The sequence below is a fragment of the Opisthocomus hoazin genome, chromosome Z, assembly GCF_030867145.1.
Source record: "Opisthocomus hoazin isolate bOpiHoa1 chromosome Z, bOpiHoa1.hap1, whole genome shotgun sequence".
NCBI classification, from domain to species: Eukaryota; Metazoa; Chordata; class Aves; order Opisthocomiformes; family Opisthocomidae; genus Opisthocomus; species Opisthocomus hoazin.
In genome coordinates this window covers 26,372,812-26,394,785 of record NC_134454.1, presented here as the reverse complement: position 1 = coordinate 26,394,785, position 21,974 = coordinate 26,372,812, and the positions used below count along the sequence as shown (strand labels likewise).

At 39.7% G+C, this 21,974-nt stretch overlaps 1 protein-coding gene across 2 annotated transcripts in view; it reads left to right on the top strand.

The window, feature by feature from the left end:
- The window catches only part of MLLT3 (MLLT3 super elongation complex subunit), a 129,428-nt gene that overhangs the window by 49,621 nt on the left and 57,833 nt on the right, over positions 1-21,974 (top strand). For both annotated transcript variants that reach the window (XM_075411583.1, XM_075411582.1), the window contains exons 3-4: positions 12,390-12,472; positions 16,330-16,473. In XM_075411583.1, coding sequence (XP_075267698.1) covers positions 12,390-12,472; positions 16,330-16,473 — 227 coding nt within the window. The remainder of the gene's footprint in view (positions 1-12,389; positions 12,473-16,329; positions 16,474-21,974) is intronic.

Genomic DNA, 21,974 nt, shown 5'->3' with positions numbered 1-21,974 from the left:
CTGTATATGTTTCCTGTAACTACTGTGTGTGTGTGGGGGGGGGGCTCTGCTATGTCTCTGAAAGTAATTACAGGTTTGAAATACTAAAGTGCTGTCTGTTCATGCGCAGGTATGGTAAATAGAGCTTAAGTGGATTAGCTGGTTTAAAGGATAGACAGTTGCAAGGCAATATTTACCAGCACTTACTGCTCAGTGTCCTCTTACGGTAACTGCTGTGTTCTGAAGTCACAGTAATTGGAATTTACTATTGGGAAGTGTTGTGGGAATCTTTTGGTGAGAGAGAGTTCAGGCTAAAAATTGAGAAATTATTTTAATCTGTTGCTGTAAGGCTTCAGCTATGGCATTGTGAAAGGGCATGCATATTTGGGGTTGTGTTAAATGGCTGGTTTTTGCATGTATGTTGAAGCTGTGTCGATGGTATTTGTGAGCACATGATTGGGCATCCTAATTATGTTGTCTGAATAAAGCCTGTCACTAATATATATATATATATAAAACTCTTCTCAGTGGTGTTGCAATTCCTGCTTTTAACTCTCCTTTGAAGTTTCTCAGCTTTTCCTGATTTTCTGTTCTGTTTAAGGGGTGAGATAAAGATAAAACCTTACAAGTATTACAGCAGTTCAGTTACCCAAAGTAATTATGTTACACTGCAGAAGAACAGATATATAATTAACTGAAATAGCCAGTCATCTAGTTCATGGGATTCATACTGAGATTGCCTTGACTTCTAATTTTCATAAGTGAGTTATAGTACTAAGTGATAGGTACTTAAAATGGAATTACAGTTTAAATGGCATCCTTTAAAAATTCATAGTAGATGTTTCTCTCTGCATTGATATCCATTTGTTTTTACTTTATTACGTGTAGGAAATTATGTTAAGTAATCTGGTTTTCTTCATTATGCTCAGCTGGAGCTTAACCTGATTTTTGTTTATCAAAGTGTTTTCTTCCCGGTAGGCTACCTGCATTGCATCCACTCATTAATAAAGGTTGTGAATAGCACTCCTATACTGACAAATATCTCATTGATAACCACGAAAGTCAAAACAATCTGCCTGTTTAATAAATAAATAAAATTATGATGCTGTCTAGTTTGAGTGTTCTGTATTCATTGCTTCATGGATTTTTTTTTCTGCCACCCTGATATTTGTCTTGGTTCTGAAGTCTTCAAGTAATAGTTGTTGTGCCATTATGACTCTGTGTTGGGGTTTTAGACTTGTTTTTAGACTGACTTTGCCATTTATGTTCTGTATTACTGGGAAGTTCTCTTCCTGTGTATACCTCATTTCTCTGCCTGTAAAGTGGACATCCCTACTATCCTTTGCTCTTGTCTCTGGTGCCTGAAATATTTAAGCTTATGCTATCTGTGGGAAAGTTTAAGACTGTCTGGTGCTCATGATTGGTCTTGAAAGAAAAATTGGATTAGATAGAGCACTCTTTGCTCAGAGTGTGATTTCAGTCTGTCTTTACTTTTTCTCTTAACTAAAGCAAAATGTTTCCTGCAAGGAAAAGATGCTGTTAATTTCTGCTTTCCCCAAAGTCTGTCCTACAGCAGAAGGTGTTTTGATTTTTTGTTTCTTCTGTCTAAGAAGAATGTAAACAGTTGGGGAGAATCAAGAATGTTCAATTTCTATGCTTATGTGGACCAAAACACAGTGTAATTGTTTTTTATCATGCTGTCTTTTGTGCAAATAAGTAAATATTCTTCATAAAGTAACTTCAGGACATTTAGGAAGGTAGTAGTGGGTTCTAAAAATAGGTTCTTTGCTATGTATGTTTTCGGTATCTGTCCTTTCATTTCTGCTTGTAGTCTTTCTTTTAATTGCATTAACTACGTTTTCTGGGAAGACTCTTAAAAGTGAATCATTATTAAATAGCAGAGATCTGAGTGTGTGTCTCATACCTGAAAACCTGCAGAATGTCTATTTATCCATTGCTACAGGTGACAACTGTGTGCCTGATTCGTTCTGTCTCCTTCAGCATTTCCTGTGATCTCAGTCTGTCTAAACAGCACCGCATATTGACATGCGGTATCCTGGCAAACAGCCATGGAAACATTTCTAGTTTCTGAAGCACATAGTTGAAGTTCTACTACTGACAGCAATGGTTGGTGAAGACTGAGGTGGAAGTTGGGTCTGGAACGAAAGCCTTCTTGCCCTGCTCTGTATCTTCGTTCTGTGAACCTTTCAGCTGCAGGGCTCATACTGGCACGTGTTACTGGCTTCACTTCAGGCTTTTGTACTTCCGAATACTGACAGTCTTCACAGCTTCAATTTTATTGTTGTTAGTGTTTTCTTTGTAGTATGTTGGGTTATGCGTGTGGGGAGAGTTCTTCAATGCTCACTCAGCATGAAGCTGCGTATGGGCGCATTTCTGACACTGTGACGTTGCTGAAGACAAAGGGGTTTTTTGTTGTAGTGTTCATGTCTCTCAGGTGACAAAGTAATTAGAAGTAGCTATTAATATGGCTGGTGGCAGGGAAGCGGTGAGGAGTGCGTGGGTGCCTCTGGGTGGTGTGGAGCAGGGAGGTGGCCCTGGGTGCCATGTGTTCTGCTGCTGTGGGAGGGTTTTGGCCCTCGCTGGTGATGAGCTCTGCCTTCAGTGGGAAGTGTTGGGGCGTGTGTGGGCTTACAGCAGATAGAGTGCTCCCTGAAGGGAGTGGGTAGGGCAGAGCAGCATCTGTGTGGGGGAACCTCCTTCAGTCACCTGCACCTCCAGACCCAGAGCCTGCAGCTTGTGATGCTGCTTGACCAGCTTTTGTGCCAAATGAGGCTTTTCTGCCACTGTCTGTTCCATTCCTCTTCTGTTTGCCCTGAATAAGGACCTGTGCTTTTTAGCCACAAGTTGTAGCTTCGTTACCATTCATATGAAGAGACGGCAGTCTGAACTTGGTAACTGCACTTACAGGCTGCCATCCTTGGGTCTAGATGCTCACTGACAGATGCCATCCCTTGTAAGTCTCCAAAAGCGTCCAAAGGCTCCTGTGTAACCTACATGCAGTGGACCTGTGGTAAATGCCAGATGAACACCCTGTTAAAAGAAGAACAAAAAAAGAGAGGAAGGGAGGTGTTTTAGGAAGCAATTTTCCCAATATGATGTCTATCCTGGGAGTTGTAGCTCGGGTTGAAAGGCAATTTTAAAGAAAGACAAAGGCAAGAGGATGCTGTAAAGTTGAAACAGCAAACATGCACCTGCTGTTTGGCACAGTTTCGTGCTTACCTGTTTGAAATTAAACTAATAGGAACATCTTCAATTTAAAAACAAACATCAACTGTCTTTGATATAGCATGATTTTTTTAAAACACCTGATTGGTGAAAAAACTTATCTTTCTGAAAATGGACAGAAAAATGAGAGAGAAAGCTTGCTTAGAGCTTTGCTCTGGTTTGGCTACGTTTCTGTAAGTGCTTCCCTTTATCTTTTTGTCTCTTAATTTAACTATGGATTGCATGCACACTGTCTGTAGGGGTATTCTTTCTCCAAACCTACCAAGATCAGACTGGGAACAAAATCTAAAATGTATCTATTTAGACAATTTCCTGGGATAATTGCTAGTTTAAAAAAAAAAAACAACCCCCCCCCCCCCCCAAAAAAAAAACCCAACAAAGCAAACCAACCAACAAAGCAAAAATAATAAGAAAGCTGAAGAACCCCCAGAATTAAACATGCTAGATTTTGAAAATGCTTCCTGTGCAGTTATTGTCAGTGAGATCTATTGTGTGAAATGATGTTCTGGATAAATTATGTCCAAGCAAGGAAGCCTGCTTTGGTATAGGAAAGTTGTGAGCATGATTCCTTGGAAAGCACCTGGTATGCTAGTCTGAAATGCTTATTTCCATTTTGACTAATTCAATATCCTCTAGGCAATGTGTACTCTAATTCCAGAAAGAATTATAAATGAGTATTAACCACGGGGATATTTTGTTAGATTTAAGCAAATTATTTTCAGGCATACACAATTTTGCAGGTTTGAATTGCTTCACCCAAAGTAAATCATTACATTTCCTTCATCAAAACTGAAGAAAAGTGTAAAGTTTTCTGTTCCTCTGCAGTCTTCTTGAGTCATGACCACAAAGGAAACAGTGGTGGTATAAGATTACTTGTTTCCTGCGTGTCTGCGTGGTGTCATGCACTTTAATTTTTTGTTCAAGACGTTTACACTGAATTACTTTTTTTTCTGTTTCTTAAGCTGTTATTTAATCAAAATACATGGAGAAAACGTGTCAGAGGAATACCAAGATAAGAGAAATACATTGCCATGAGCAAATGAAAAGATCAGAGTTGAAGCAGTCAGAAGTTCAGATTCAGAAGGTCAAGTGATAAATTACGAAAGGTGTTCCAAAGTCTTTTTCCTAAGCTATTCACTGTGTTCAAATTTTCATATTGGCTGAATTGCAGAACTCAGAGAGTTGTCATCAGCGGCGCTGAGTCTAGTTGGAGGCTGGTAACTAGTGGTGTCCCCCAGGAGTCAGTACTGGGCCCAGTCTTGTTCAACTTCTTCATCAACGACCTGGATGAAGGGACAGAGTGTACCCTCAGCAAGTTTACTGATGACACCAAACTGGGAGGAGTGGTGGATACACCATAAGGCTGTGCTGCCATTCAGTGAGACCTGGATAGGCTGGAAAGTCAGGCAGAGAGGAACCTGATGAGGTTCAACAAGGGCAAGTGCAGGGTCCTGCACCTGGGGAGGAACAACCCCATGCACCAGTACAGGCTTGGGGTGGACATGCTGGAGAGCAGCTCTGCGCAGAGGGACCTGGATGTTCTGGTGGACGACAGGTTAACCATGAGCCAGCAGTGTGCCCTGGCTGCCAAGAAGGCCAATGGGATCCTGGGGTGCATTAGGAGGAGTGTGGCCAGCAGGTCGAGGGAGGTTCTCCTTCCCCTCTACACTGCCCTGGTGAGGCCTCATCTGGAGTACTGTGTCCAGTTCTGGGCTCCCCAGTTCAAGAAAGATGAAGAGCTACTGGAGACAGTCCAGCGAGGGGCTGCGAGGATAGTGAGGGGACTGGAGCATCTCTCCTATGACAAAAGGCTGAGGGAGCTGGGCTTGTTCGGCCTGAAGAAAAGGCGCCTGCGAGGGGACCTAATAAATGCTTATAAATATCTGAAGGGTGGGTGTCAGGAGGATGGGGCCAGACTCTTTTGAGTGGTGCCCAGCGACAGGACAAGGGGAAATGGGCACAAACTGAAGCACAGGAAGTTCCGTCTGAACATGAGGAAGAACTTCTTCCCTCTGAGGGTGACGGAGCACTGGAACAGGCTGCCCAAGGAGGTTATGGAGTCTCCTTCTCAGGAGATATTCAAGACCCGCCTGGACAAGATCCTGTGCAGCCTGCTGTAGGTGACCCTCCTTCGGCAGGAGGGTTGGACTAGATGACCCACAGAGGTCCCTTCCAACTCCTAACATTCTGTGATTCTTAGGCTGTTTAGGCTTTGTCTGAATGTGTAATTACATTTGTTCAGTACATTTGAAGTCCAATTGAATTGATAAGAGTGGGAACACAGAGTTCAGTATAAACTAGTATCTCATTAATTCAGTGTTTCCTTATTTTAATTCCAGTTTAAATTTGGCAAGGAGTAACCTGTGATGAAATTGAGAAGCATTTTCATGTTTTGCTGAGCCCTGGGTTATTTAGACTTTAGAATCACAACTTAGCTGATTTAGTGCAACCGTAATAAAATAAACAAGTCCTGCCTTGGTTTGAGGGAACAAAATCTGATCTAGAAAATCCCTCAAGGGTAACTTTGTTGTTTTAGCATGTAATGTCCAAGCAACCATCTCTCATTTGGCTCTTTTTGTTTCAAATTGACACATGATTTAATGAGATGATTGAAGAGCTGTTGAAGTATGAGGAGCCATGAGTTTTCTCCTGGAAATATTTTAAATACCTGCCATATAGACAATGTCCTAGTTAAAGTCCAAAGACATGGAGTTTGCTCTTCAAACATGCCAACAAACTTCAGAGATGCTCAGCAAGTTCTTTGAGACTGGTACAGTGTGACTGAACTCCTGTTTGATCAGCTTGAAGGTGGAATGACAACCGAAATTCAAATAATTTGTACTGGGAAGACTGACAGAGTAAAATAAGGTCTGGGTAATAAATGCTAACAAGAGGAGAAGAGATGAAAAACAGTGTTTTGAGGAGTGAGGTACAGAAAACAGTAAGAAACTGTAGACTTTTAAAAAGTGCACTAAGTGCCACCTCTTAGACTTCTGAAGATTAACTCAAATGTTTTTATTGATACAGCTGACTTGTCTGTACATGGCTTTAAACACCCTAGCATACTGTACGGTCATACCTAATCTGTCTGTTTTGCAGCTTAAATACCCTGTAGTTTTCAGATTTGCAAATACAATTTCCATAACATAACTTTGTAATGATATTTTTGTCACTTTGAAACACTTCTTTGTTTCATTGCGTGTTCTTTGAAGTGCTTTTAAAATAGTTTTGCAGAAGCGGAACACATAGATTAGGAGTATGGCATAATTCTTCACAAAACCAAACTTGTCTTTGCCAGTGATTCTAAAAATATTTTTCATGTGATGATGCAGTCTAAACACTGAAGCAAAAGTTTGGGATATATGGTAGCAAAAATGAATGCTAGCACTTTGCAGATGTTACAGTCTATTAAGAAGAGCTTCACTTTTTTCCAGATCTGCAGAACTAAAACTGTTAGGAGCCCTGAAAATGTGCCTCCAGAATTACCAACAAAATTATTTACTTGTTACCCAATGCTTGCAACTCAACAGAGAAATTAGAAGGATGTCCCTGATGGGAAAACAGGAAACAATGCTCTATCTTTCTTCTTTCAAGAGCAACTACAGGCTAGAGTTTACAGATGAAATTATTTTATTCTATAACATCAACAAATAAAATATTGCTAATGTTTCAGTCAATAGCTTTCTGATTTGCTTGGTTTTTTTTATAAGAAAGACACGCTTGCAAGTGTGATTTTGTCCACTTTTTTCCTGACTTTTTTAAAGAGCAGAGTTGAAAGATGGCAAAACGAATGGCTTTCATGCCTAAAAAAGCAGTTTGCTTTCTGAGACAAAACCCTAGCCACGATCTATCAAATGTGTATTTGGACAGCATGGTCATAGTGCTTTTGCTATTGTTTTAGAGATTACCAGCAGATTAGTAGTGCAAATGCAGTCTCATGAATGTAGCATTTTTTAAGGTGAGGCTTTTTTGAAACTGTAATTGTTCATTCTGGAATTGGCCTGGAACAAACCCGATTATTTGGGTTTAGACAATGTGCCACTTTGAAGATTTTTCTGTTTTTAAGGCCCAATCTGTATTTCTTCCCCCTCGCTTTTCTCTTCTACATGCCAAGTAGAGTTTGTCAGCCACGTAGTATTTAGGGCTGCAGAGTCTGAGTAGAAATACATCTGTGGCTGATGTGACTTTCAGGAGGTACTATCTTATATCTCTCTGAAGGTAGAAAAATAAAGCTGTAGGTGTGCTATAGTGGTCAGAAATTGCACTGCAATTTTAATTATTTCTCTCTGAAGAAAATCTTAGTTTTCTGTTGCCCTTTATGAATTAGCCTCATATGGCTGCCTGTTCTGCTTTTCCCTCTAAATGCCACACAGCTGAATAGTAGAACTGCTGTGATTGTTACTTGCATGCCAACATATAGAACATCTGCATTACCTGCATGCAAACACAGCTCTTAAGCTGTGTTTATCCCTAAAGCATATATTTACATCATACTCATAAATGTGTTTGCACACGGACTTCAAATCTCTGTACTTAAGGGTATTTGTGGTTGTAGAGCTTTGTATTGGTCTGTTACACAAGTAATGCTAAGTGAAAGCCAGAAAAAGCAGGCATGTTCATGTAGACACGCTGTGTAAATAATTATTCCAGCCTTAGCGTACCCTTCTATAGTTTTAAGTTCATATACTAATATGTCAATGTTTTGCTTAATAGAGTATGCTATCCTACTTTGTATTTTCCCATTTGCTAATGAATGGTATTAATAAAATGTGTTTGAAGAAGTATTTTTCTTTTCGTTCTTAGTCCCACTCTCCAAATGCTATAATAACTATGAAATCTAGACTAGCATTCATGATATTGTATGCAGCTGCTCCGACCAGCATCAGGAAGACTATCAGGTAGACCACAGAACCATAATCAATTATATTTTCCAGTATATTAAATGTGAAGAAAGAAACGGCAATTAATATTGAAATACTCTCATAAAAAAAGTTTCCTGCTGACCTAAGTTAAAATATACTGCAGTCTGTCTGCAGGTTTCAAAGGTCAGTAAAGGTATTTAATGGGTATTGTTCCTCCAAGTGCAAAATGCTGTTGCAACAGGTGAATAATGAGTATGTGCTAACTCCATTGAGTTACTGTCTTGCTCTTCGATACTAGTTAATAATATTTCAAATAAAAACTATGTAGTCATTGTGAACAGTAACTGAATTATGCTGGTTTCATGGAGATGTGCCCTAATCTGTCTTGGTTTCTTAGTTTTGAATATTTCATCTTCTGTGAAGACAAGTTCTCTGTCACTTGGCTTTTGCTGGAGAGTGCTGGTGCAGTCCAGGAGCTGTTCTAGCCACTCAGAAATGCACTCGATTTTGTTACTGGAACTACTTATGGATTTCTTTTTAATTGTCATATAAAAAGTCAGCTAGATTTATGATGACTAGTAATAATGATGAATGGTGACTGCAGTAGCAGATTTTGTTCTTTGCTACTGAATTTTCACAGAACTTCTACCAGACAGCAGAACAGACACAGATTCTCAACTCTTGTCTCTTAATACATTGGAAAGATTCATACTGACTTTGAGCATTAGGCAGCAGCCAATTTTTCTGTTTTTAAGCCATCTCAGATGGGGAGACTTACCTTATCAGGGCTGATTTAAACACAGATTTTATGCAATGCTGTTCTTTACAAGAGAAATGTGATTTTTTTTAGAACTTACCATATGTGCTCCATAGAATGAAAAGTCTTACAAATAAAAAAAAAAAAATTTACTTGGTCATTAATGAAGTAAAATAACCACAAAGAACTGAGAGGTGTGATGGAAAAATTCTTAGCCTTGGCTTGCAGATAAACAGAAGTTTGACACAAGTATATCATCACTGGAATACAGAGTGGTTTTGATAGCTCTCAAAATATTTGTTCCCAGTTTGATCTTTGCCACCTCTCTTCTCCACTCAACAAAACTTGCTAGGATGATTGCCTGTTGGCTCAGCAAAACAGCACATGTTATTGCAGCCCTGGTTACAACTTGAAACAGTTCAGCGAAACAAAACCAGCTTATGCCAGTGGGTGCTGATTCAGAGTACACAAATATACTGTTTCTGCCAGTACATATGGTAGTGGCTTCTGCAGAAAAGGTGGGGAAAATGTGATTGCTTTCATTTTTGTTGCAGTCTGCGTGTATACAAGCTGAGCTTTGCTCTGTCACTTGCTGTTTTTTTCAGGAAGGTTTCATTCACGAGATTGGGTGCCTTCCCAAACTGAAAGATGGTCTTTTAATAGAAGGAATATCTACAAAGTAGTCTCCTTGTGACTAAGTGTTTTGTAACCCATCACCCAAGTTCCAGCAAAGCCTGCAAGTGTAACAGACTTTGTTTTCAGAACTGTAATGTGAAACTTTGACAAGGTACTATTCAGCATGGCTAACAGCTGTGTAAATCTGAAAGAAAGGATACTTGAGAGACAGAATGAAAAATATTTATGCTGACAATGTTTTCTGGACCAATAAAATGCTCAGGAAGAAGTTGACTTAGGAGAAAAAAAAGGGGGTGATTTGTGACTTGTCATGTAATGGAGCCTGAAATCTCTATAACAGTTAAAGTATTACAGTTTCTAAATTTTGTGTTTTTCTGTGTGGATAAATGTCTGCTATATAATCTTTCCCTGTTTTTATATAAGTGAATTTCAGTCTTCTGAACCCTTCATAACTATTCAGATAATACTGGGAAGGCTTTCTCTTCAAGCTGACTTCTGAAGGCAGAGGAGGAGCAGGAAGGTTCCTCTATTTTTGACTGAAAAATTTGTCAGTATGTGTTACTTTAACCTGTCACTGTGCATAACTGGGACTATTATATTTACTTTTTTTAAACGCTGGTAAGCCACCTAAAGGGAAGACATGTCAATATAAGGTGAAATACTGCTTCTGGGATGTTCTAACACAAAAAGCTCGGTTTCCAACTTAGAAGCTTTGTATGTCTGAAACCACCTCTCAGATTTGATGTATCACCTTAACACTTCAACTGATCTTTCAAATCCCACCTTATAAACTGTAGGTCCGCTTTTTTACTGCCAAGAAAAAGAAACTGAATTCTGTAGCTGCAAGAGAACAGTGTTGCAGAAGAGTCTGGAAAAGAGATTATTCTTGCTCCATTTTTGTCATCCTTTTCCCTTTCCATTGATTGCATGAAATAAACTGGGTAGTGACAGCCAGCTGCAGTAGGTGAGCAAGGACTTGGAATCTTCCTCATGCTTGAAGTCCCTGCATGTGTTTGGTGCGAGCAGAGCAGGAGGAGAACAGCAAGGTAGTAAGAGAAACTTCTGCTGCATTCATTTACTTGGGGATTAACCGAGCTTGCTTCTTCTCAGAAGGCTGATGTAGTGATCATACTATTGAGAATGTAGCAGCGATTATACTCCTGGATGTGTCATGTGGGCCTTGTTATGTTTTCAGAATGATAGAGGGTTGTCCTGGGTTCAGCTGGGGTAGGGTTCATTTTCCACAAGAAGGCTGGGCTGACCCAAACCAGCCAGTCAAATGGGATATTCTATGCGATCTGATGTCATACTCTGTATTTAAGTGGAGGAGATGGCTGAAGGAGGGGGATTTGCTACTCGGGAGCAAGCTGAGCAGCGTGTGGTGAGAACATTGCATGCTATATATTTTTTTTTATCAGTAGTATTTGATTAGATTGTTATTTTCTTCTCCTTTTGCCATTCTGTTAAACTGTTTTTATCCCAACCCACAAGTCTTGCCTTCTGATTCACCTCCCCGTCACACTGGGAAGGGGGAAGTAGTGAGAGAGCAACTGCGTGGTTCTTTGTTGCCAGCTGGGGCTAAACCATGACAAGGGTGCTAAGTGCCCATCTGGTGCTTTGCTTAAAAGAATCATTTTGGTATTCAAGGCCTGCACAGTTGATTGCAAGACACACTTTCTGTAAAGTATAGTTTAAATTGCATCTGGTACAGTGCAGTGAGCAGCTACCAGCCAATTCTGAAAAGAGCATATGTCCCAGCAAATGATGATCCATCTGGTTGTCTGGGTTTTCTTTTGATCAGCAAGATTTATAGAGCCTTAGCAAATGTTTCTGAAGACGTCAACCCTTTGTGTATGAACTGCAGCATTCTACCACTCTAAAGAAACTGTCATTGTCCTGTGATGTCATTTGAGATGGTAGTGTATATGACATGAGTTGTTGTACATATCAGTGCAGTATTTGGAAGCATCTGAGTTGGTGCTGCAGGAGACGCGTGGTTTCTCAAGCTCAGCCTACCTTTGTGCTCGTGTTACATGGGCATGAATTCTGTAATGACATTGTCACACAGCCACATAGTAGAAGGAAGAGGTGGTTTCTGTTCCAAGTTCTCTCTTGCTTTTTGTCACTGGCTGGAGTTGGCAGGCTAGTGCCTCTTTCTTCAGAGAGCTCATCTTCAATATTACGGGCATTTCATGTAACTGAAAGCTGCTGCATTAAACTGAAAACTTGAAGAAAAAGATTGTGTATTGGAGCTAGTAATACTCACTGTCATATTAAAGAGGTCTGAGTCCTATAGGGTAAACCTGGATACTCTTTTAACTTTATACAGTAGTTAACCTTCTTGAGGTTCTCCACTATATTCTGGAATGCTGTGCTGTGTCACCCCTCCTCTCAATAATACACATTTCAATTTTATTAGCATTAGTTCCAGTTGATATATTTAGTTTAAATGACATTTATTATAATAAATTGTTATTAGTGTTAGGTTATGAATGCATAAATGGCAGTTCTTCTGCCTTCTACATGTTTAACTTTCTCAATGTGGAATCCTATCTATTTTCCATTCCTAGAACAAGCTTTGGCTGCAGTGTCTGTGTAGCCATTGTGGGCACTTAGAGGGTCCACCTGGTGTTGAAGTTCCCAGTGGTTCTGCTTTAGCAATCTGTAAGGACTGAAAAGAAAATAAAGGTTTAAAATTTGCTATCACTAAACTGTAGGTTAAATACAGGCAGGAACAATTTGCTTGCAAAATTCATGTTGAGATATGCACAGAGATGTCCTGTTGTATGTGTGCAGTACTGTAATGGTGCTGCCACAGAGCTATTGTCACAGATTATTTGCTCATACGTTTTGCTTGTGCATTTAAAGCATTATTTTTTGTTAAGTAAAGATTTTTCTCTTTGTTTCAGTGTGCAAGGATCCACCCTACAAAGTTGAGGAATCTGGGTATGCTGGTTTCATTTTACCAATTGAGGTTTATTTCAAAAACAAGGTATGGAATCACATACTTTTTAGTTTTGTTCGGTGTGGTTTTTTTTGTTTAAAAAAAAAAGATGTGGAAGTCAAGGGTTTTTAAAGATTTACAAGTTAATTAATGAACTCAGCGAAAATTTAAATTAGGTTTAAAGCTATCTTTGTCAAGGGTGTTCCTCAGTTCAAAGCTACTGTAACTTTTAGAAATGCATAATTGTGTTTAGTAGGTAACTCTATGAATTAAGGAATACCTGAGAAAATAAAGAAGTTTAATGTAATTATTCAGAGGAATTACTAGCCGCACTCAGAAGTGGACAGTCTTTAAATAATGCTTAAGGAAGTTCAAGAGCCACTTACGCTTTAAGAAAGGAAAACAGTCTTGATTATGTTGATTGCGTGATGAACTCATTGTTCTATTTCTGTATTACCCATCTTTCTAATTTGTTCATATTTTGATCTTTCAAAACAGTCTTTTTTATTTTTTTAATCTTGCATCCTCAGTCTGAAAAACATTCTTTTAGACTGCATATGAACATTAATTCTACTCAGCTCAATATTACCAGGGGGCACAGTTTAAAATCAAACCCAATGAGTTCTACAAAGCTGGTGTTATTGTGGTATCTCAAATTCTGAGTCTAAGTAAATGCTGTACTTAGTGTGGATCTCTTAGATAGCAAGTACAATTATTTCCTTTAATGTACGTAGCAGAGTCTGTATTACTAAGAACTTGTTCACATAAAGAGTTGGATTTGTGTGGAATTAAGTGCAAAAAGCTTGCATAACTTAATGTACAGTACCTTAACTGCAGTATTTTAGGTTCCTTTTGTATGTTGTGTGCCTTGGTGGAGCTGTTATTATATTCACATGTGCTTGTAAGATACCTGTGTGTTTATTTTATTATTTTAATCATGTCAGTGTTACATCTGTAATGTATTGAATGCCTGGTGAAAAACTAAAACCAAAAGAACATAGAAATGCATAGTAAAAGAATTTTGCTGGAACCCTGGTCACTGAAAATTTGTCTGAGAGTACAAATTTTAGCTCTGTATGCCTTCAAGTAGATATTGCAGTATTCTTTTGTCTCTCACAGAAAGCTCTGTCAAGGTGTGAGGTGTGGATAATTCTGCTCAGGCACTGTCTGAGTTGTAGGATTTGAACAGGTAATTCTGAAATGTTCCCTGTATCAATCTGTGAAGAGCAGGGCTTAGTCTACCCTGTTTGCTGTTAGAAAAGGAAACAGAACTGCCTCAGTGAGTTGACTGGCTTTTTTGGTATGCTTTTTAGCTGTGTCTCATTTAGGGAAGCAGTTTTGATTCATTCAAGAAATCTAATGAAAAGCATCCCATTCTCTTTAACTTGTCTGTTAAGAGCTCATCCCAAAACTGGGCAGACAGCATCAGAAGACAGTGAGTCAATCATTGAAGCATTTCTGCAAAAAGCTTCCTGCCCAACATTTCTTTTTTTGTTTTCCACTCAGACTTTTGGCTGCCTTTGCTGACTGTGGAGACCTGCAAGTCTCAGGAGTTCTCCAGCAGGAGTTGTGGCTTAGACTGAGATCGAGAGGGCAGCAGTGGTTTACAACTCACCTCACCCTCAAGCAGCATGTGGAATTAGGAAGCTTGCAAACATCCCTCACCCCTATTTTGGTGTCATGGAATACAACAAGCAGAAGTTGAACTGTGAGTCAGCTAGCTCTTCACACAGCTGCAGCAGCGTGTCCTTCCCTGGGGTTGGTACAATACAGAGGAAAAGTGGCATAAAAATTGAGTTGGCATTGCTGAGGCATATTACTGCTTACTTCTGGCTCAGCTACTCTTCCTCCCCTAAGCCACCTCACAGGTATTCCAGTACAGAAAAAGAGGAGATAGACAGAAGGAGGAAGAGGAGACAGACCATCATCACTTATTCAAGGTAGACAAATTTTCATTTTCTTGTTCAGTAAGTACCCTAATGAACAGAGAAGTCAGGAGTATAGGAAGCCACCTGGACCATAGAGAATGAAGGGTGTTCCCAGGTCTAAGCAGAAATTGGTAGAAAATCCAATTGACATTTCATCCTGACAGGAAATACTCCAAGTTTCAAAGAATTAGGCAAAGGACGAACAAACCCCCCTCCCAGATTCATGATTAGCAGGCTGTAGTTGTTAGCCATTGAGACTGAGTCCTTGAAAAAATGCTTTTAGATCAAAACACTCCTGCTCTGGAATATGCAGTCCATTTAGGGTAAGGCTCATAAACTGCAGTATATTCTGCCTTGACTGTCACACTGTTTTGAAATAATGGCAGTGGTATTGGCGGTCCTTTCTATAGCAAAAGTCTGCTTTGAAATCATTGGTTATGTTCATCCAACTTTCCACAGAATTCTTTGAAGACTCCCGTTTATAAGTTCTTGTAAATTTGTTTTTATGGCAAAGCTGCTGGTACCAACTCTTTGCTTGTAGCGACATCACAGTTTTCTAAGCAGACCAGGGAGTCTTCCACTTATTTTTCTGCAAGAAATCATGTGTTCATCTGCGTAACAATAAGAAGTCTCTTCACCAAGGTTGCTTTTGAAAATGGTCCATCAAGAAAACAGTTCATCTAAGGGAGCTACTGTATTCTGTCTTCAGAAACAGACTACTGCAGGCCTTTTCTTTCAGGTCCTCTTCTGTTGTAGGTACTCCAAGTCTAAAGATGGGACGTTTGAGGGTGTCCTTTGTCTGTGCTTGAAACCTCTGATTTAACGTTTACAGTAACTGAGATTTCTATGCTTTCTGTTCTCCACATCCTTGGAATCCTGAATCAAAACTACACGGTTACTAATGCGAATTTTGTAAACATCTGTCACTGAACAGAGCACACATTTTGATTACATGCAGTGTTAGGTATGTGCTAAGATTTTGCTGTATTTCTTTCTCCTCTTCCCTTATGGTTCGCTCTTTAGTAAAGCTTTTCCTGAATTTGACCTTTTACTTTTATTCTGCCCTAAGACTGACATTGTTTTGATGGCCTCTGTTGCACATCAGGGCCTTTGGAAGAAGGACTACTTAATATTGCCTTAAGAGAGCACTTAATTTATATACACCTTCTAGAAGGGACTGTGTAAATGTGTAATACAGAACATAGTATCTTTTCTCTGGTATTACGAACTGAAGTCTATTCAATGCCACTAGTGTCTGTTTTCAGCTGAGGCTTTCTCAGGACAGTAGAGCACTGGTGATTTCTTCCAAGATCAATTTGTCTGTCTTGTTCTTTCTCCATATTGCTACAGGGAACATTCAGTTTCATTTTTTTCACTGCAGTGGCAGAGATTTTTAATCACTTGGAAGCTGTGGTGGAACACTTGAAATCTAGCTGGCCACACTTGTGGAGTGAAGTTTCATTAATAAATGAGCAGACCCTGTACATAGGAGATCAGATATAGTTGGCTGCAGCAGTTTTTTTCTTACCCCTTTCTACAACTTGTGAAGAAAATAATAGTGTTTGGCTTTGGTGGAGGAATTTACATTCAAAAGTTACTGCAGTGTCTTCAGTACTCTCTAGGGCTCAGAAGTGGTGAATGAGTTACCTTGTGTCAGCTGAATCATGATACTTGCCTATGCATATGTGTGTAGCCTGTGCCAAACATGGCATAACACTTGCAATTAAGCCTTGTCAGGACAGCTTGAAGGTCATGGAGTTCAAGCTTTACTGTGTGTTATCATGGGCTGATAGGAACTTCTCTGATTTACTGTAGCTCAGCTGACACTTGGTAAATTCCATCATGTGTCCGAGAACACAAAGAATGGTTAAAAATAATATAATTTTCATTTTAATTGAAAATCTTTATGTAGCCCTTGTTTTCAACTTAGTTAGTTTTGGTGCTAGATGTTTCTATCTGGTTATTTTCAACCCTCAGGAAGAACCTAAGAAAGTTCGGTTTGACTATGACTTATTCCTGCACCTTGAAGGCCACCCACCTGTAAATCACCTCCGCTGTGAAAAGCTCACATTCAACAACCCGACAGAGGAATTCAGAAGAAAGCTGCTAAAGGCAGGAGGGGTGAGTCCTGCACCCGTGTCAAAAGCCATCACAATGAAGATGTTGCTGCTTATTGCTGGTGCATGATTAGTGTAACCAAGATTGACCTGAGAGTGAAACAAAGTGATGTGGTTTTGTGATTAACTTCATATAGAAGCTCAGTGCTTGTTTTCTCTAAGTGGAATGGATGAGCAAGTGAGCATGTGCTTACCTTAAATGCATGATTAGGTACCTGTCTTCACAACCGAGTGATTCATGTTTACTTCTGCAAAAGCAGAACTTAGACCTTATACATGAAGCATTGCTTGCTTGACTTTCAGAGATGAAATACAGGAGGGCTACTGTGATGGGAGGAAATAGAACATCTCTCATTTAAAGAGAAGTGATTCTGTATTAATGAGAATAAATTCAGTTCAGATAGAACAAGATAGGAACTGTAAGTATAAATAAACCTACTTAAATTTATGTATGTTACACAGTCTGAACCAGAAAATTTACCATGACTTCTTTACTTGTTGGTAGAGTTAATTGATACAACAAAGCCCAAAGAATGTTTGCCCATTTGGAAGGAGGAGAGGGCCAAACCTTTAGGTTTATACTTTGTCCATTGGTGGAAACTGTTCTGCTGTGTTTCACACAATAGCAAAATCATTCCTGCTGGCAGGGACCACCAGAGGCTCAGCTATGGGGTCAGACCGGGCTGCTCAGGACTTCACTTCTCCTTGCAGAGGTGTGAAACCTCCCCCGGCCAAAGGTGGCCCAGCCTCCCTTCCTTTCATAGCGAAAAGGTGTCTCCTAATCTCCAGCCTGAGCCTCTTGTGTGTCAGCTTGTGCTGCTGCCTCTTGCCCTCCTGTCACGCACTGCTGTGAAGAGCCTGACTGCGTCTCCTCAGTCCCCTTCTGTCAGTGCCTGGGATGCTGCTGAGTGCCCCAAAACCGTCCCTCCTCCCAGCTGCACCAGCACTGGTCCTGCAGTCTCTGCTTGCAGGACAAGGGCTCCAGTCCCGCTGTCTCAGTGGCCTCCCGTTACCTCCCACTGTTTTGTTGGTAGTGTTTCTCTTCTGGGGACCCAGACTGGAGGCAATACCGAGGTGAGGTCTGACAAGCACCAAGCAGAGGGTGAAGTTCCTGCCCTCTGCTGACTCTCAGGGCTGTGACCTGCTCACAGGACTCTAGGCGCTGCTGGCCCTTGTCACTGCTCAGGCAAACAGGTGGCCCTGCCTCAGCTCACTGCCCACCAGTGCTCAGGGCCAACCCCCTAGGGCTGTTTCCCAGCCCTAGCCTCACAGCTGCAAGGCTCTGCCTTGCTGGGATAGAGCTTGGCATTTGGGATTTGTCCTGATTGTACTTCATGAGGCTGCTGTTAATGCATTCCTCCAGACTGTCTGGGTCTCTTCTGGTGGCAGCCCTGCTCTTGAATGTCAGCTGCTTCCCTTTCCCAGTTGGTTGTCATCTGTAAACCTCATGAATAAGAGTGTGTTCTGTCTCCTCCAGGTCATTGACAGATATGTTAAGCAAGCCTTCATATTGTGGGTTTACTAATATAAATGCTTATCTTTATACTTTTGAACAGTTGTAACAAAAATGAGTAGCCCTGTTGGACACAATTAGACAATAGTAGGTTCTGGGCTGGAGATAAGAGGGGAGCTAGCGTGGGAATATTCAGTCAGCTGAAGAGGATCTTTGAAAACAAAGCAAAAATAAATAGTGGATATAGTCTGAAAGACCTTCTTGTCATGCTGGAGAAGAGAACTGTTACAACTATAGTTCTATTGAAATGGAAGCACGAGCTGTGTTTTGTGTTTGCATTTATTAGGTGCAAGGGGGTATCCATGTCTGGACAATATATTGCCTCTTTAGTATGTCTGCAAATCAAACCTCAGGATTGTATCCTGGAAAACTTCATGAGCCACTGCTTAAATGTTGATCATATCAGTTCAGTTGTCAAGGGACAATTTTTACCCTCAAGTCTAACAAATCTAAATCATGCCAGCAGGGACTTTATGGCGGGGTAGTGGGTGGTTAAAAAGGTAAAAATAGGACATCTCCCTGTTATTGCTCATTTTCTGAGCCTTCTAGTTTTAGGTTTGAGTTAACATAAGCAAAAATGTCGCCTGATTGTAAACAATGAAACATGGGGTATTTTGGTGAAGTTCTGTCCCTGAATGTATCAGTGTGGTCATTCTTAAAATGCTCTATGTCATTGGCTTTTGTCTTTTGGAGGCTACAAATGGCTTGGGTTTTTAGTTCTCCACCATTTTCCCAGTTTCCTTCCAAGAAATGGGTCCCTTTATTTGAAGCTTTTGGTATTTTGTGGTTCCCTCTGTAGGCTTTCTGACCTAAGAGTTTGTCTGATCAGCTTGGTAGAGAAGATGTAATAACATTCTGTCTATATTGTTACTAGAAGTCTGCATGAAGGCCTTACCTCTCCCTGCACTGAAAGGCCCGTTCATGAAATGCTGTACACAGGCTTTTCTTTGACTGTTAAGGAAGCCCTGGAAAGCTGCTTCTTGCTTCCAAGTGTAAGTAGAATAGGCAACAGAGTCATCATTAGTAGGAGATCACCAACTTACTGATTTATCTTCCAACCTGAGAATTGCTTTTTCAGCCCTTACAAGAAGGATTTCATTTGGTTGCAGAGATTTTATTGCTGTAGTCAGGAAGGTAAATAGGAACCTTTTGGTTCAATCTTACAAAGGCCATATCTTCCAAGTCTTCCACTTTCAGAAACATATATTCTACACTTAGCTTCTCCCCGCGCCCTGAAAAGATTTAATTACACTCAAGTCCATCTCTACTGTTTACGTACTTTCAGTTGACCCTTGTGCTCATAAATGTAAAAAGAAATGTTTACAGAGAAAATATTTTCAAGAATATGCTGGGCAAATTCAATCAAACCATTCAGTGTAATTGCTTATGTTCCATCTCTTTGCATATATAATCTAAATGACATTTCTTTTATAGAAGTTTGCTATGGAAATGATGCCACTGAGTATTTTTTGCACTATTTAGTCAGTGTCATACCTAATGATGTGAAGCTAACACGTATACAGATACGACTTATGAAGTTAGCGGCGTACACCACAATTCAACTTGTTGCTTGAAATCCCTGAAGACACCCTGTGTACAAATGATGACGTAGTTAATCCATTGCTTACCAAGCAAATCCTCAAGTTACTGATAGTGAGAGAACTGTATACACGCAGTCTCCTACAGAGCTCATCCTCTAGACACAGCATGAAATTGTGCGTGAGTGGGTACAGTAGGATTGAGGTTTTCATCAAGTAAACACATAAGCATTGATCGTTACGTGGTTATTCCTTCCTGGATTTGCCAGTTACCTTTTCTGGTTTGTTTCAGCCTCTAAACATGAAAGAGCATGAGGGAAAAGAGGATGACAACCATGATTCCTGCATATAGATATGGGATGAGGGATGATACTGACTAGGAAGCTATAGTAATTAAAAAATAATCTTCAAATTTGAAGTAGATTTTGAATGTTGAATCCCACTAAATTCATTTATAAATAGGATTTTACTCCATTGGTGTATTTTGTGTTATCAGCAGTGCTGGTTCTATTGCTTTTTTGGCTTGCATGTTTTTCAGTTTCACGAAAAAATTTAGTTACACCTAATCTGCTTGTTCAGCCAGTAGAAATGAATTAATTTTGAAGATGCTGAATGACAGCAGAGTAACAGTTAAAATGAATTTTGCCTCTAAGAACATAGGCTTGCTCAGGCATCTCTTGTTTGAATATGATATTATGAATAACTCAATTTTGATTCTTGTGGGGAAAAAGTAGTGAAAATGTTTTTGGTCCATGTTAAGACAGCAATTTAATACAGCCCTCTCTCTCATAATAGCAAATACAGAAATAAAAATGTTTGTACTCTGTAATACTCCCACTTTTTTGGAAGGAGACTCAAAATTAGTTGTTTAATCCAGGAGTACATAGACAACAGCTAATAGTTGAATTTTCTTTCATAAAAGGAAAAGCTTTATAGATGCCTCTCTGAGCAGTTACCACTATGGATGAAAGCAATAGAATTCATAATATTATTACAAATGTACACGGCTATTAATGATACAGTTTGAGGTTTCAGATTTATAGGATGCAAGGAATAGGTCACTTTTAGAGTAGTAATGATTCTTTCTAGCAACGAAGGTTTCCTCTTTGTCTTCTTTCTGTAAAACTAATTTGGAAATAAAAGCTCTGCTTCTGTAGCAAGGCAACTCTTTGCTTGAAGACAGTTGATCTATTAACGAGTGAAGAGAGAGAAAGAATCACTCTGAGAGGGGTGCAATTTTTAGAAAACAGTATCAAGGTAAAAATTCAGTTTTTGCCAAAAAAATACTGCATTCTGTCTGAGTGTTTTTCAAATCCTTTGCTGTTCAGCACTTGAGAAATGTCTTTTCAGTCACTTGAGATGCCTGTGTAGTGCCTGTTGTAAAACCTACATTCCTAATCCATGTAATGAAGATGAAATCATGGGGATTTTTCTTTTATCTATCCTCCCTCTTTTGTTGCAATTCCTCTGTGTCATTTGAAATAGTTGGCTTCTACCCAGAGCCAACCTTAGGTATAATGCTGCTCTAGGGAAGGGATTATCTTTAATCTTGTGCTTTTCATAATTAAGTAATTGAATTTTCTTAAACTCTGTATTACTTTACTTTCAAGCAAATAACTTAAAAGAATTCTAAAATGTTTTCTATTTCCTTGTGAGTTTTTTGGTTTAAATAGGAATAATAGTTGTTCATGACAACTGGATTTTTGTTGTTTCTCTTAGTGCTTTCAGTGATGAATGAACTTGTTCTTCACTGTAAAATGGTGCAGGGGGTGGCATCCCAGGACCACACAAAGAAGTCCGTTTGTCTGTTACTGATGCACGATGAATATAATTCATCTGCTGGGCTGCAGAAATCTTGTAGTAATTATTCATTTTTCCTGGAATTCTAAGAGTTGTCTCATAGCTCCTACTGAAAGTACTGTTTTGAATTTTTCTCCTACACATTGTGGGGAAGCTCAGCAACCTGTTATGAGGCTGCTGTTTGAAAGCGTTCGTAGATTGCCAGCTCAGTAAATCAAACTACAGCAGGTAGATTGGTGTGGATCTGTCTGAGGCAAGATTATTGCAGCTTTGTTGATGGCCTCCTTTCATTCAAGAAAATGAAAAAGCAGGAGATAGTCAATAGGTTTTTTTGGTAGTTGGTTCATTGCTCTGCAGGAGCTCTAATGTGCCTTAATAAGGATATTGTGTTGATTTGGAGCAACTGTTGACAGCTCGTGTAGTTTCTAACTCTGTGTGTGTGGGGGGGTGTGGTAGGTCTGACTCCTACACATCAGCAGTGGCACAATGTGCATTTATGGAAATTGGCAATAAGAGAAGATCAGCTTTATTGGGACATTTTGAGGCTGTTCCTTGTGCTTTCTGTACTGAAATCTGAAAAACAAAATTTTGTGTTTTAAAAGTGGGTGGTTCTTGTTGGGTACCTGGATACTCCAAGTGCCAAACATGTTGGTA